At 37.3% G+C, this 16,254-nt stretch overlaps 1 protein-coding gene across 1 annotated transcript in view; it reads left to right on the forward strand.

Moving 5' to 3' along the window:
- The window catches only part of LOC102170378 (serine/threonine-protein kinase TNNI3K), a 339,117-nt gene that overhangs the window by 123,406 nt on the left and 199,457 nt on the right, over nt 1-16,254 (forward strand). The window contains exons 12-17 of the mRNA XM_005678259.2: nt 3,924-4,010; nt 4,536-4,592; nt 5,537-5,629; nt 5,716-5,773; nt 5,895-6,089; nt 6,816-6,920. Of these exons, the coding sequence (XP_005678316.1) occupies nt 3,924-4,010; nt 4,536-4,592; nt 5,537-5,629; nt 5,716-5,773; nt 5,895-6,089; nt 6,816-6,920 (595 nt within the window). The remainder of the gene's footprint in view (nt 1-3,923; nt 4,011-4,535; nt 4,593-5,536; nt 5,630-5,715; nt 5,774-5,894; nt 6,090-6,815; nt 6,921-16,254) is intronic.

Raw genomic sequence — 16,254 nt, forward strand, 5'->3', positions numbered from 1 at the left:
AGGAGGCCCTCTCAGCTGTCAGCCACTGTCAGTCCAACAGAGGGGCTGAGACTGGTGAGGAGGTGGGCTCTGTGATTTAAGCTTTGTTGTGCTTGGGTAAGTGCTTATGGTTTGGGTTCTTTTCTTTCCCCGCAGGAGCCTCTCTTAGGAAAAACAGAAATAAGAAAAAAGATTTGTTTTTGATTTGTTCTGTTCTTCCTGGTCCCAAACACTTAAAAATCAAATTAAGTAAAATAACAGTTTCAAAAGTAACACAGGTCTTATTTAAGTAGGATCAGATAGTGTGGATAGGAGCAGATAAAACCTTAGAGCCTGAGAATCTAGCAGTGGGACAGATGAAGGGGTGCTTTAATTCTGCGGGAAATTCTTGGTGGTGGCACTAATTTGCCTGAGGCTCAAATGGTCATTAGCAGTGGAGAAGAAAGAAAAGCAGTACCAACATGCAAACATAAGCACACTGAGATTTGATTTGGTAGGCAGAGCAATGGTCCCCAAAGATGCTGAAGTCCTGTTCCCTGGAACCTGAGAGTATGCTGCCTTACGTAGCAAGTGGCTAAGGGGAATTAAGGTTGCAGATGGAATTAAGGCTGCTGACTAGCTGACTTTGAAAGAGAGAAAATAAACCTGGATCTTCCAGATGGGCCTAATGTAACATCGGGCTCCTAAAATGTAAGCAGAAGCCAGAGTGATAGGATGTGAGACGGACTCAGCCTGCTGGTGATGGTTTTGAAGATATTGAAAGGGGGCTACAAGCCCAGGAATTTTGGTGGCCTCTAGAGGTTAAAGCGTCTGCCTGCAATGCAGGAGACCCGGGTTTGATCCCTGGGTCAGGAAGATCCCCTGGAGAAGGAAATGGCAACCCACTCCAGTATTCTTGCTTGGAGAATCCCATGGAGGGAGGAGCCTGGTAGGCTACAGTCCATGGGATTGCAAAGAGTCGGACACACTGAGCTACTTCACGTTCACTTTCAGAAACTGGAATAGGAAAGGAAATTGATATTCCCTAGGGCCTCTTGGAGGAATGCAGGCCTGCCAACAGCTTGATTTTAGCCCAGTGAGAATCATGTTGGACTCTGATCTCCAGAACTACAACATAGTAGAGTTGAATTAAACCACTATATCTGTGGTAATTAACAATAGCAAAGAAAATGAATATACTGGTATTTAAACTGGTATTAAATACTCATTGGAAAGACTGATGCTGAAGCTGAAAGTCCAATACTTTGACCACCTGATGCAAAGAACTGACTCATTTGAAAAGATCCTGATGCTGGGAAAAATTGAAGGTGAGAGGAGAAGGGGACGACAGAGGATGAGATGGTTGGATGGCATCACCGACTTAATGGACATGAGTTTGAGCAAACTCCAGGAGCTGGCAATGGACAGGGAGGCCTGGTGTGCTGCAGTCCATGGGGTCACAAAGAATCAGATACGACTGTGCAACTGAACTGAACTGATTTAGAAAATTTATCTGAAGTTCCAAAAATAGAGTTTCCAAGTTCATTTACAATTCTTGAAGCAAAATAGTAAGGCAAGAAAGCAGTAAAAAAATCCAAAAGGCATATTTATGTGTTAGAACTGTTAGGCGTATCACATCTACTATCTCTCTTAATCTTTACGACAGCCTTATGAAGAAGTCTCATCACCTCTAATCTGTAAACAAGTATATTTTTGAAAAGTAAAAACAAATCATGCCCTTCAATTAATCAAAATCTTCCAGCAGTCTCCCATCTTCTCTGTGTTAGTATCCAGACTCCTTATTCTCACCTATAAGCTGTAAATCTCCACATCAGTAGTATTCAAGTGTGGATTACTGATCAGCCTCACCTGGGACTTTTAGAAAAGCAACACTCAGATCCCACTAGAGACCTTTTCAATCGGAATCTCTGAGAATAGGGCTCAGGAATCTGTGGTTTAACATGTCCTCCAGGGGATTCTTGTACACACAATTAAGTCTGAAAAGCCCTCCTCCACATGATGTACACTCATGTACTTCTCCAGCTAAATCTGTACCACTCATCCTTGCTTGTGATGCTCCAGCCAAACTGGCCGTCTTTCATTTTCTGAACATGTCATGCTTTCTCCCATTTGGGTCTCTTTACCTTATCTCTTCTTTCCGATTAGTAGATCTTTCTTTAGAAATTTACCTGTTGGCTTATACCTTTCATGTTTTGCAGTTTCCCTGATTGTGAGCACATGAGAGTCCAGTAAAAGAATACTGATGGTACTAGTTTCCCATTATTTCATCACTCATGTGTGCATGCTACATTGTTTCAGTCGTGTCTGACTCTTTTGCAACCCCCCCATAACCCACCAGGCTCGTCTGTCCATGGCATTCTCCGGGCAAGAATACTGAAGTGGTTTGCCATGCCCTCCTTACCTGTTTCAATGATTTGAAAAAACCATTGATCTGCTACAGATGATAAAATAATGGACACTAGTTGTTAACTGTAAATATGTTTTTCTACAAGTTTAAACAATCATAGAAAAGAAAACGATTGTTTTCTTTTCTTTTAAACTTGAATCTGGATCTGAAATGTTCCATTTTAAAAAGCTTTTAATGCTGATAAATATCTTAATCATTTCATCTCATGATCCTTCATGCTCTATTCATTTTAATTCTTTTTTGAAGGGAGGATTTAATAAGCAGGCACAATTCACAGCATATTCTCTATATTCTAGCTAAATGTATCTGAAGCCATGTTAACTATGAACACTTCATGATAGATAAGCATTTTTACTTTTTCAGTTTCTAAATTTTGCCCTTTATACAGTGAGTTCTGTTGCAATTCACAAGTCTCTTGGCAGGGTCTTTAAGGCTGACTTTGTTTTCTCCTTGTATAAATTAGCTACAGTAGATTATTTTCACAGTTAAAGCATAAAATAGTATCAACGTTTAGTTCTATTGAAAATTGTCTGTCTACTCAAGGAGCATTTGACATTTTATTCTTTGTAATTTGAAGTTCATAGTACAATTAACAAGTTCCCAAATTTTGGTGGTATTATGTAATAGAAATTTATTTCTCAGTCATATTACAGTTCAGGGTAGGCATTTCTGGTGAGTGGATTGCTTTTTCCCCCCCACATATGGTCTCAGAGCCCTCCACATACAACTAGCAAATAGGGAGAGGAGAGAAGACTCACTTATTTCTCAAAGTCCAGACCTGGAAATGATATCACTTTTGCTCATATTTACTTGATTGGCATTTGTCACAAAGCCACAGTTAGATACAATGGGGATACAGAGTTTTTGTCCCTGGATGGGCAGCCATTCTCAGTGAGAGATTCACTCTGTGAAAGGGAACTACAAATATTGGTAGACAGCCAGGTGTCTCCTGCCACAGGAATCTATGGAAATTATCTTAATGCCCTGTTATACTGTACTTGCCAGTCAAATGTAATGCTCGGTCACAGCAAATAAATCTCTCCTTCCTGGTTACCAAATGTACTTTTCACTCTGCTAATCATGATCTTTTTATATACTCCCATTGCACATGATGTTTGCTCATTTAGAAATTCTACAGTTCTTATTGTTTGTTCAGTTACACTAAACTTCGTGAGAGCAGGACCACAGTTGCCTTGTTCATTGCATCCCCCATACCCAACTTAGTGCTTGAAATAGTGCCTCACATATAGCAGTCTTTTTTTTTAAATTAAAGTGTACTTGACTTACAATATTTTATTAGTTTCAGGTATATGACTTTGTGATTCAATGTTTTTATATGTTACAAAATGATGGTGGAGTCTGAATGAATTATTTTGAATGAATGCATGAATGAAAGTTCTCAATTCCTATTGCAGTGTATTACTTCTTAAGATTCATCCTGTTTCAAGCTACCTCTGGTTATTTTGCAATTAGATGGTGAGCTGAATAGATCAAATAAGAATTAAGACCCTTTGCCCTTCTTTGTCTTTTCATAAAGGACATGATGCAATTGTTACACTTCTGAAACATTATAAGAGAAATCAGGATGAATTGCCCTGTAATGAATATTCTCAGCCTGGAGGAGGTACCCTCTTTCTTTTTAAATTTTCATTGTAGTGATATTGTGGCCAAAGGTAAACTTGTGTTTCTGTTAGCAACATTTTAGTGTCCGGGAGGAGGCTGAAAATAAAGAAGCCCCCACTTGGGCTACTTTCTAACTCACCCATCTGCAGTTCCTCCAAGTTTTACATCCCATGGACTGGATGTTTATGAGGCTGGTACATGCCTGGGAAGGCCTAGTAAGCTAAGCAATCATTTTCCCTTTCAGCAATCATAAGATAGGACAGAGAATACTCATATGCAGACACAAATTAAATTTGCTGGAGTCTACTAGACCTTGGATTTTTATTTTTAATCATTTTATGTACACTCTAAATAAATACTTGCTATACAGTTTCAATGTCCAGAGAAAGACCTGGGCTTAAGTTACACTCTCACTTGGTGTTATTAGCAAGTTTTCTTTTGTTATGTGCTTCTTTGTATAATGTTTAACTTTTATGTAGGAAAAATCATTTGCTACTTTTAACTCTATAATATAATTTGATTTCAGATGGCTCCTATGTGTCTGTTCCATCTCCTTTGGGGAAGATCAAAAGCATGACAAAAGGTATTTTAATATGGGACAGTTGTTATATTTTATTACTGAGTAATTACTGCCTCAAATATGATAACTTCCTATTTTGTCTTACATATTACAAATGACTATTTTGCAGGCATAAGTAATATTCTTAGCAGATCATTCTTTCAATGATTAACCTCATCTGCTATTATTTTGTATATGTCCTCTTAGTTCATGCAGGTGTAACAGTGAAAATTCCATATGAATATTAAAAAAGATCAAATTCTCATAGACTTTTGTATTTTTATGAAAGTTAAGTTGTAACTATTAATATCTTTCATAAGAATTGGTAATAGGTTTGTCATAGGGAAAAAGCTGAAAAAAAAAATTAATTATTTTTCAAGAGATCCCAAATAAGTAATACTTTGGTAACTTTTTGAATGTATACTACATACAGAAATTATTACCACTGAATCAGGGAAGTAAAACATATACAACTGTAAATTTATATGGAACTATTTAGAGTTTGAAATTTTAAAAAATTATTTCTGGCTTTGAATGTGTCTTCTGAATGATTCACATGCTTATTTCCTAATTGATATCTCTTTAAGGTTGAATTTATGGCTATTTGACTAAGCTTTTTTGTGACAGGTTGAAGGGATTGACCAGATAAGACTTTATCATGATGTGATGTGAACTGTATTCTAGAGTTACCACATCATATGGACAAGTAGTGGTTGGCCAAATCAGGTATAAACTCTCAACAAAGGTCAGGTAGCAAAGGCATAGAGCTAACGTGTTTTTAATGCACAGGGATAGGGATCATTTATGATAAGGTTTTTGTATGTCCAAATAGTCAGTTACAGTTGGAAAATTAAATGGTACTAGGAAAAGACATTTTTGGGTAAGCATATATGTGCATGTGTGTTTAAACATCCACAGGTTTGCTGTTTATTTTTTTTTTAATATAAAATAACAATTCCTGTTTGCAGAGAAGGCAGATGTTCTCCTCTTAAGGGCTGGCTTGCCTTCACATTTCCATCTTCAGCTCTCAGAAATTGAGTTCCATGAGATTATCGGCTCAGGTAATTTAAGAAAATACTAGTCTGTTTTAGTTTAATGAGCTCCATATGATAACATGTGTTTACTTGTTTGTCTTACACAATTTTAGGTTCTTTTGGGAAAGTGTATAAAGGACGATGCAGAAATAAAATAGTGGCTATAAAACGGTAAGCAAGCAAATGAGAAATTTTAGCATCTGAGTAGTAAACGTTGAGAAGTATACACATGGTGAGCCCGTTGTTTTGATTCATCTGGTGACTGAAGACTTCCTGTTGCTGTGTTTTCCAGTTACCGAGCCAACACCTACTGCTCCAAGTCAGATGTGGATATGTTTTGCCGAGAGGTGTCCATTCTCTGCCGGCTTAATCATCCATGTATCATTCAGTTTGTGGGTGCTTGCTTGAATGATCCCAGCCAGTTTGCCATTGTCACTCAGTACATATCAGGGGGTTCCCTATTCTCTCTCCTTCATGAACAGAAGAGGTATGGTCACTGATTTATCATTTTGCATGTCATTGGAATTACAGTTACAAAACCTCGTATGCTTTCTGCTTAGATGAGACTTTGCTTTCTGAAATCTCTGAGGTTTAGGAAATGGGGCATTCTAAAGATGGCTAATAATTTATGCCCAATAATTATTTTTTAATGAATAGAAAGACTTCTATGTTTTTTTAACAAGAATCCAGTTTAAGATAACAAATTCAAGGAATTTAAATTAGTAACTGAAGAATTAGGCTAAATTTGATGTACCAGGAAAGCAGATATGTGTAAGCTCAAAATAAAATAATTACTAGGGGTCACAGTATTTATTTTTAAAAGTTTTAAGAAAGAATAATCTTGTACAAGTCTAATTTGAATTAACTTCCTAGATCTATGCATATGATAATTAGAATGTGTTTTTTACTTAGTAATTAGATTTCCTTTTTATGTTATTTTAAAGAAATTAAGTGTAATATTATAAATGTTATAAAGTCAAGTTGAATGTTTAAATAAGAGGGGTTGGTATCTGAATTGATCTATAGTTAAGCATTATCAAGTGTAGAAAAGCTATTTTTCCACATATGTTGAGTTTTTAGCTTAACCTTCAATCAAGCAAAAAAGGCTGAAATTGTACAGAATAACAAATTACACACACTATTGATTTCTTTTAAAAGATGTAGTATTGGATTTGACCATTTCATCCTCATTAAATTTATTTTTAAATTCTAGGATACTTGATTTGCAGTCAAAATTAATCATTGCAGTAGATGTTGCCAAAGGTATGGAGTACCTTCACAACTTGACACAGCCAATTATTCACCGTGACTTAAACAGGTATTTTTCCCCCTAAATAATGAACCTGAAATTGTGTAACTGACCAGGAGTCTAAGATGGATTTCAGTGAAGATACATTTTATATTTATTGTAGGATACAATTTTCTACTCTGTGGGTGAGGGGATGGGCTACCATTAGCTTAGGCAATAGAATGTTGCCCCATTGTCTTTTACAGAAATATAAAGCTGTATAACTATTTCTCAGGGGTCTTTCAAATCTATGAAAAATATCCAGAAAGATTATAACATCTGTAAAATTCAACAGCTAGCTAGTTCTCAGGCCACTAGAGTCAGATCAAGGATTGAGATCAATGATAATTATTATAGAATGTCATGTCTCATTCAAAGTTAGGTATTGTAGGAGGACCTGATATAAAATTGTCTGAAATACTACTTTTGTGCTAACATTTTGGTATTTTTCTTAAAAGAACAAACTCAGACAAAACACAGCAGCTCATTTACCTCACTATCACATGAAGATGTTTTCATGTGGAATGGAGACTTGAAACAAATAGAGAATTATTGTGTCTCAGTGGTGGGATCCCACGTTTTTTTGTTTGTTTGTTTGTCTATTTTAGTAGTGAATGCTTTCTCTAAGCAAAGTCTTACAGGGAGGCTGATACACAAAATGGGACAGCTTTAGTCGGAGGCTAAGTATACAGTAGAGAATTCATTTCTCTACTGTTCATTTCTCACTGTCAAAGAGGGAGCTCCTTGGGCCATCTCTCTGTAATCCCAGAGATGCTAAGGAGAAAAGGTGGAAAAATCTGATAAATCACTAGTTTATGAAAGAAGTCAGATTATTCAAAATCAATATGTTTATTTTATGGTTGTCAATAAGGTTCAAATAGATCCCATGTATGACCCTTTATACAAAGTCCACAGTTCTGAAACTACTAAATATTCATTAATTATGCCAGTCATTTGTTCAACAACTACTTAGGTATCTACTATGTTCAAAGCCTTTATACTTGGCACAACAGAGCCAGGTAAAACTGCCATAGACTCCAGTACTCAATATACTTTAGGTATAAACCAATAATTTATTTTAAGGAGATAGTGAAATATTTTCTGTAAAATTTCAGAAAGAAGAATAAAAATTACTTCTGAAGAATTTAAAAACAACTTTATGGAAGAGGTGACATTCGAGCTTGACCCTAAAGGATGGATAGAGTTTGGAAGAGCATCCCAGGCTTAGGGAAGATGTGAAAAAAATAGACGTTAGAAAGCTAAAGGCATATTATAGGAGTACTGAATAGTTTCACTTCAGTGGATGAAATGTATAAACGTATTTAGTGTATGTAATGTATGAAGAGGACTGTTGGGAGAGAAAAATAAATTGAAACAAGAGCACAGAAATTATTAAATGCTAGAGTAAAGCAGTTTAGACCTTGCTTTAAAAGCAAGAAGGAGGCGCTGAGAATATTTGAGCAAGGAGTCAGAAATTTGGGACTGTATTATGGAAAGATTAATTCAGCATCTTTGTAAAAGATCAGCTTGATCAGAAAGTCAAGAAACTGGTGAAGCAGTTGTTGCAGTGATCTAGATAAGTAATGAAAAGCAGAATTTCACTAATGGCAGAGGAAATGAAAGGAAGAGACAGATATGAAATATAGGAGTGATAAAATCAAATATGAGCAGAGGCTGAATCTTAGATATTGGAAGTAAACATATATAGGACTCAATCTATTTATAATTATTTACTAGTTTTCAAATAAAATTAATTTCTTTCCTGTTATTTTCTTTGTGTGTTAGTAGCTCAGTCATGTCCAGCTCTTTGTGACCCTGTGGACTGTAGCCTGCAAGGTTCCTCTGTCCATAGAATTATCCAGGCAAGAATACTGAAGTGGGTTGCCATTTCCTTCTCCAGGGGATCTCCCTAACCTAAGGATCAAATCTGAGTCTCCCACAGGCAGGCAGATTCTTTACCATCTGAAGCCCCAGGGAAGCCCATTATTTTCTTTACATCTCTTTCAAAAATATTTATGTTAAGAAGCATATTTTTTCTATGAGTTTAGTAGCAATAATTAGGAAATTTAGATTTAGGTGATAAATTATCAAATTCAAACTGGTGATTTGTGAGTTTTAGGCATATTATTTTTCATCCCAACCACCGTTGCCATGTGTCATTAAATGAGAGATCACTGAGTTTTCTCTGGCTGCAATTCTTCATTTATGGGGCAGTTGAATGTGTGTTCTGTTGCCCTGAGAGTAAGTGTAAATTGTTACCACCAGGTAATAAAGCAGGACCAAAAATAGAAATGTTGTTGGTTAAAAGTTTCAATAGAACATTTATTATATAACAGAAGTTTATATTTACCATTTCTTCTGTCTCTAACCTAAATACTTATATTGTACCAAAAAGTCTTATGAAAGCTCATAGGAGCTTTCAATATAAATAGAGTACCAAATTATTATATTTATTACTTGTGGACATTCTTTTCTACTGCTCCTTAGTCTCAGTTCAGTTCAGTTGCTCAGTCATGTCCAACTCTTTGCAACCCCATGAACTGCAGCACGTCAGGCTTCCCTGTCCATCACCAACTCACGGAACTTCCTCAAACTCATGTCCATCAAGTCAGTGATACCATCCAAACATCTCATCCTCTGTCATCCCCTTCTCATCCTGCGTTCAGTCTTTCCCAGCATCAGAGTCTTTTCCAGTGAGTCAGTTCTTCGCATCAGGTGGTCAAAGTATTGGAGTTTCAACTTCAGCATCAGTCCTTCCAATGAATATTCAGGAATGATTTCCTTTAGGATTAACTCGTTTGACCTCCTTGCAGTCCAAAGGACTCTCAAGAGTCTTCTCCAACACCACAGTTCAAAAGCATCAATTCTTCAGTGCTCAGCTTTCTTTATAGTTCCAACTGTCACAATCATACATGACTATTGGAAAAACCATAGCTTTGTCTAGATGGGCCTTCGTCAGCAAAGTAATGTCTCTGCTTTGCCAACAAAGGTCCATCTGTCTAGTCTAGCTCTTAGTCTAGTGACAATAAAACATTAGCTTTTCAGGTTTATGTAGCATGCATACTGCCCAAAACAGTCCTCTCCTCAGAGGGCTTACTACAGTCTGGTTAGGTGCATAAAACATATGCTCAGGAAGCAAATTAATTGTCATTTAATGGAGAATGATTAATCAGCCATTTTCAAAGGATTTTTAGTAAATTAAAAATCGCAATAGGATGGAAAAGTTCCTGGAGGATATAGAGCTAAAACTAGACTTTGAAGGCTAGGTGTATATCATCCCTGAATCTTTTCATAACATATTGATCCTTGCATTTGCACAATGCTTACAAATCCCCTCCCACTGAAATAGGTGGAAGGAAAAATATATAAAACAGAGTGAAGAACTCAGGCACTGCATTTGTATTGAAATAACCTTCTTCCATGTTTCTCTTCTCTATTCTGGGCAGGTCAGGGCTTCAGGATCAGCAATCCTGCTCTCCTCATCTCAGATTTACAAAACTGAGCATAGCGTCTCACACAGTACTGTTCAGTCAATGCATTTTTAACTGAACCAAATTCCTGAGGCATTTCTATGAGCATCATTTCAGAAAGCAGTGATCTACAAGTATGACTACTTGTAGATAGAGTCTGAATAACTTGCCCAGTACCTTTTACAGTTCTAAAGGAAAAAAAGATGTTTGTGGTTATAGATCAATCCACACAGAGGGGAAACTTGTATCTTTGGTTTCATGGTTATTGATTTATTTGAGTGAAAGAAAAAAACTTTGCCTTTCCCTTGTAAATTTCTTACCATATAAATCTGAATGTTATTTTCGATTTTTAGTATATATTAGAAATTCAAGTAGTGCTTAAGGAGGTAGTTCTTCCCAGTGGTTATAATAATTTATTTAGTATTTACAGTGTGAAAAAACTCTGTTATGCCTTTGTCATGTATAGTTTCATTTAATTTCTTAGAAATTCTATAATGTAATTATTATTATGTCATTTTACTGTAAGGAAATTGATTAAAGGTATTATGCCCAGAGCCACATCCTTATAGACATATTGTGCTGTCCCAACAACAACAACAAATCCAAGTCAGTACAGACAGATAGAAAGAAGCTGGTGATATTGGATGAGCATCAGCCATATTTATCAGCCTTGCTCTTTGTACCTCAGTCCTATAGGCTAAATTCCTGTGACCCAAATCACTTTTCATATCATCTCCTTGTACTTCTTTATTTCTGCTTTATTTCTTCCTCTACAACCCCATGTTCTGCAAGTATGGAGCAGAGGTCGCACATGAGGCGCACGGAGCTGTTTTCTTTGTCCCAAAGTGTTCACTGTTGTTGGTCAGTCACCCAGTTGTGTCTGATTCTTTGCAACCCCATGGACTGCAGCACACCAAGGCCTCCCTGTCCCTCACCATCTCCCAGAGTTTGCCCAAGTTCATGTCCATTGCATTGGTGGTGCCATCTAGCCACCTCATCCTCTGACACCCTCCTCTCCTTCTGCCCTCAATCTTTCCAAGCATCAGGGACTTTTCCAGTGAGTCAGCTCTTCCCATCAGGTGGCCAAAATGCTGGAGCTTCAGCTTCAGCATCAGTCCTTCTGAAAAGTTGTTGCTGAACCACATGAAGACGCCAGGATTCTTGGCCTCTGGAGGAGAAGAATTCAATCCGGGGCCAGAGACGAGGCTTGATCGCTCAGAGCTTTTGTATAATAAAGTTTTATTAAATTATAAAGAAGATAGAGAAAGCTTCTGACATAGGCATCAAAAGGGGGCTGAAAGAGTACCCCATTGCTAGTGTTAGCCATGTAGTTATATACTCTCTAATTAGTTATTTCTCCCGGCAATCTCAATTCCAGCTTGTGCTTCTTCCAGCCCAGTGTTTCTCATGATGTACTCTGCATATAAGTTAAATAAGCAGGGTGACAATATACAGCCTTGACGTATTCTTTTTCCTATTTGGAGCCAGTCTGTCATTCCATATCCACAACCAATCCATTCTGAAGGAGATTGGCCCTGGGTGTTCTTTGGAAGGAATGATGCTAAAGCTGAAACTCCAGTACTTTGGCCACCTCATGCGAAGTGTTGATTCATTGGAAAAGACTCTGATGCTGGGAGGGATTGGGGGCAGGAGGAAAAGGGGACAACAGAGGATGAGATGGCTGGATGGCATCACCAACTCGATGGATGTGTTTAAGTGAACTCCGGGAGATGGTGACAGACAGGGAGACCTGGTATACTGCGATTCATGGGGTCACAAAGAGTCGGACACGACTGAGCGACTGAACTGAACTGAATTAGTTATTACAGTGAATCAAAAGAATGTCTGGAGGTTGTAAAGACCTCACTAGACCTACTCCCATAATTTACACCTTACAATAACAGAATTAGCCAGAAGGTTTTTTCCAGAGACTGTCTTCACGCAGGATACATTATTGTTATATAATCCTAAGGAATGTAGAAGGACAAAAAAGTTTGTCCTTTCTTCCTCCTTCAGAATTCCAGACCCCTCTGTCCTTGGGGACCCCTAGACTTCTTATCAACCTGCCTAGGAAATGACTCACTTCCAATGAGCATTCAGGGCTGATTTCCCTTAAGATTGACTGGCTGGAGTCTGTCTGACGCAGGGTGCAGCATGCTTGGGGCTGGTGCATGGGGATGACCCAGAGAGATGCTGTGGGGAGGGAGGTGGGAGGGGGGTTCATGTTTGGGAACGCATGTAAGAATTAAAGATTTTAAAATTTAAAAAATAAAAAATAAAAATAAAAAAATAAAAAAAAATAAAAGTGGGAAAAAAAAAAAAAAGATTGACTGGCTGGATCTCCTTGCTGTCCAAGGGACTCTCAGAAGTCTTCTCCAGCACCACAGTTCAAAGGCATCAATTCTTTGGTTTTCTGCCTTGTTCATGGTCCAGCTCTCACAACCATATATGACCACTGGGAAGACCATAGCCTTGACTATACAGACATTTGTTGGCAGAGTGATGTCTCTACTCTTCAACACACTGTCCGGGTTTGTCATAGATTTCCTGCTAAGAAGCAATCGTCTTCTGATTTCATGGCTGCAGTCACCATCTGCAGTGTTTAAATATTTCTAAATGTGTAGCTCTAGACAAGAATGTACTTTTCAATATATCATGGATCCCACCACCTACCAACTTACCATTATATATCTGGTCCAATTTATATATTCACTTTGTGGCATTGGAGCTTGAAAAATATGGTTTACAGCTACACATTTTAATGTTTACTTTATACAAGCAGCTATGTTTTCTTGGAAAAGTACATTTTCCAAATTTCTTATGTTGAAACCAAACACCACTGCAAACATCAAATAAATGGTCTTTCCCCTATATAATTATATAGTATCAGTTCAATTTAGTCGCTCAGTCATATCTGACTCTTTGCGACCCCATGGACTGCAGCACATCAGGCTTCTCTGTCCATCACCAATTCCCGGAGCTTGTATATAGTATAACAACACAGTAACCAATAAAATAGTGACACTTCCAACAGAGTGGCCATGACGTTCCCAAGAGTGATGTAAGTGAAAGCCTCTTTTATCACCACTAGCACTGCCTGGGAAGCCCTGTAAACCATGAAGCACTACACAGACATCAGCTGTTATTGCAATTCATGTTCCTTTATGAGGATGGAAAGACACTCCTCAATATTCCCATTTATATGAATATGTATTCTTATATAACACAACTAATTAATTGGGACCCTAGGTCTAGATGTGAGGACATTTTTGAGTGTCAGCTTATTCGAGTGACTACAAAGAAAAATAATTAGAGGTGATTTAAAAACAGCCAACTTGCTGATGGCAAATGACAGATAATTTAACATGACAGCGCTAGTAAAAGAATTTTAATTTTAAAAATGGATTTAACTAAATTAGTGAAGATTTCAGAAAGTATTAAGAAAATATTGAATATAATTTTTAATAATTATTTTAAGTTGACATATACATTTGCCTTTCTGTTGAATACAGAATATAAACACCATGCATTAAAAAAAAACGTAAATTAAGTACACATAAGAAATTATTGTTTTTCTAATTACCTATTAGGTACAATTGTATTCCTTGATTAACCTGAATTATAGAGTTCACTCTTAGCTAGTCCTTTCACTTGTGACTTTTCTAATAAGTGGTTATACGAATAGAATGTAGCACTCACTGGCAGGTACCATCTTGCAGAGAATTCTGAACACTTGAATGCAGGCCAAGTAGTTGATTACACTTCAATATTTATAGTAAGCCTTAAAAGAGAACCCTTGAAACTCATGAAATTTTTCACAATTCTCCTTGTGTAAATCTCTAGTAAAAAACCAGTCACAAGTGGCATTTTTAATTATGTCAAAAGTTTTTCATTTACTTGGACTTAAAAATTAAGGTAATTAATTAATTAATATCCAGTACTTGAATGATTGATATGAGCTAGAGTCTATGCAACGCCTGGAAGAATGGCTGAGAATGAAGGACCAATAGCCCTTTTCCAGCAGAGCCTAGAGCCTAAGTATTATTTCCCAGCATTTCCCTGTCATAAGTATCATCTACAGGCCCTCATTTAAAAAACAAATTCAGAAACCCCCTTCTGAAGGCACAGATTGAGAATATCCTAAATTGGCCTGAGAATCCATACTTTAAAAAAAGATTACCAGATAATTCTTATAATCAAGCGAAGAGAAAATGTTGTTGTAGTTGGAGTGGTTCTAAAATTTGGCTGCACATTTCCTGGTGGCTCAGACAGTAAAGGATCTTCCTGCAATGCAAGAGACCTGGGTTCAATCCCTGGGTAGGAAAGATCCCCTGGAGAAGGGAATGACAACCCACTCCAGTATTCTTGCCTGGAGAATTTCATGGACAAAAGAGCTGGATGGGCTACAGTCTATGTTGTTGCAGAGTTGGACATGACTGAGTGACTAACACTAGAATTTGTAGGAAAAGTTCAAGGAAACTCTGATGCTGCTTCAATCAGAATCTCAGGGTCTATGCCCAAGTGTTATATTTTCAGAGACCTCTACAAGCAATTCAAACATACAGGCAGCAATGAGAATTACCTTCTAGTCTAACACCAGTTATTCCTCTTAACCAGTTGCTATACAATTTCATCCTTCTCCACTGCCAGGGTGGAGTAGGAATATTGGGGAATCAAGTTACAATGTAATTCTAAATAGCATGTGAATCATTGCCCCAAATACAGTATAATCATTTATTCATTCACTCATTCAACAACTAAGGCAAAAGACAGATCCACATGCTTATGATGCCTTTGCTACAGAGTAAGTTCCAAGATCCAATAGTTAATCATGGGAATTGTGCTGTGTATACTAAGGCATTCTAGAGCATCTAATTTCTAATCCGTAGTTAATACTAGAAAGTTCCCAGGAGGGTAGAATCTTCACCAGTAGCCAAAAAGAAGTAAGAGTTTCAATTTTGGACAATTGCAATGTACACAGTTCATATAGGTATTCAAGGCTATAAAACCCTGGAAGGATACAGACCTACATGTAATAAATTAATATACACATATATAAAGATTTGCATAAATGTGTATGTTAATATTATATATCAGTACACAAATAAGCATGCACATTTTCATGTTTTTGTGATGCTTCCATTCTTTATCATCTGCAGTCTTGAGGAAGTTAAGCCTGGAGGAAAATAATTTGAGAGATATTTTTCTCAGTTTAAGGATGAGACATAGCTGTCACCAGTTGGGATTTATAGAAGGAAAATTAATTCATTACAAGCAAGGGGTGCCTTGGAGCTTAGGGCTTAGGGCCTAAGGGCTTAAGGGGTGCCTGTAGTTGTGAAATGTCTATATCCAAATTTGTAAGGTGATATAAGATTTTCAAAAGGTTTTTTTTTTTTTAATTATAGGATAATTCTTTACAATGTTGTGCTGGTTTCCCCTATACAACAATGTGAATCAGCCAGAAGTATAAATATATCCTCTCGCTTTGAGCCTTCCTCTCACCTCCTTTGCATCCCAGTCCTCTAGGCCATCACAGAGCACCAGGCTGAGCTCCGTATGCTCTGCAGCCGCTTCCCATTAGGTATTTATTTTACACGTGGTAGTGTGCATACATGAGTGCTACTCTCCCAATTCGTCTTACCCTCCCCTCCCCCCACCGTGTCCTCAAGTCCATTTCTACCTCTGCATCTCTATTCCTGCCCTGTGAATAGGTTCATCAGCACCATTCTTATAGATTCCACATATATGTGTTAATATATAATATTTGTTTTTCTCTTTCTGATTTTACTCTGTTTAATAGGCTCTAGGTTCATCCAGCTCACTACAACTGATGCAAATTTGTTTCTTTTGATTGCTGATAATATTCCATTGCATATATGTACCACAACTTCTTT

The sequence above is a fragment of the Capra hircus genome, chromosome 3 (assembly GCF_001704415.2).
Source record: "Capra hircus breed San Clemente chromosome 3, ASM170441v1, whole genome shotgun sequence".
Lineage (NCBI taxonomy): Eukaryota > Metazoa > Chordata > Mammalia > Artiodactyla > Bovidae > Capra > Capra hircus.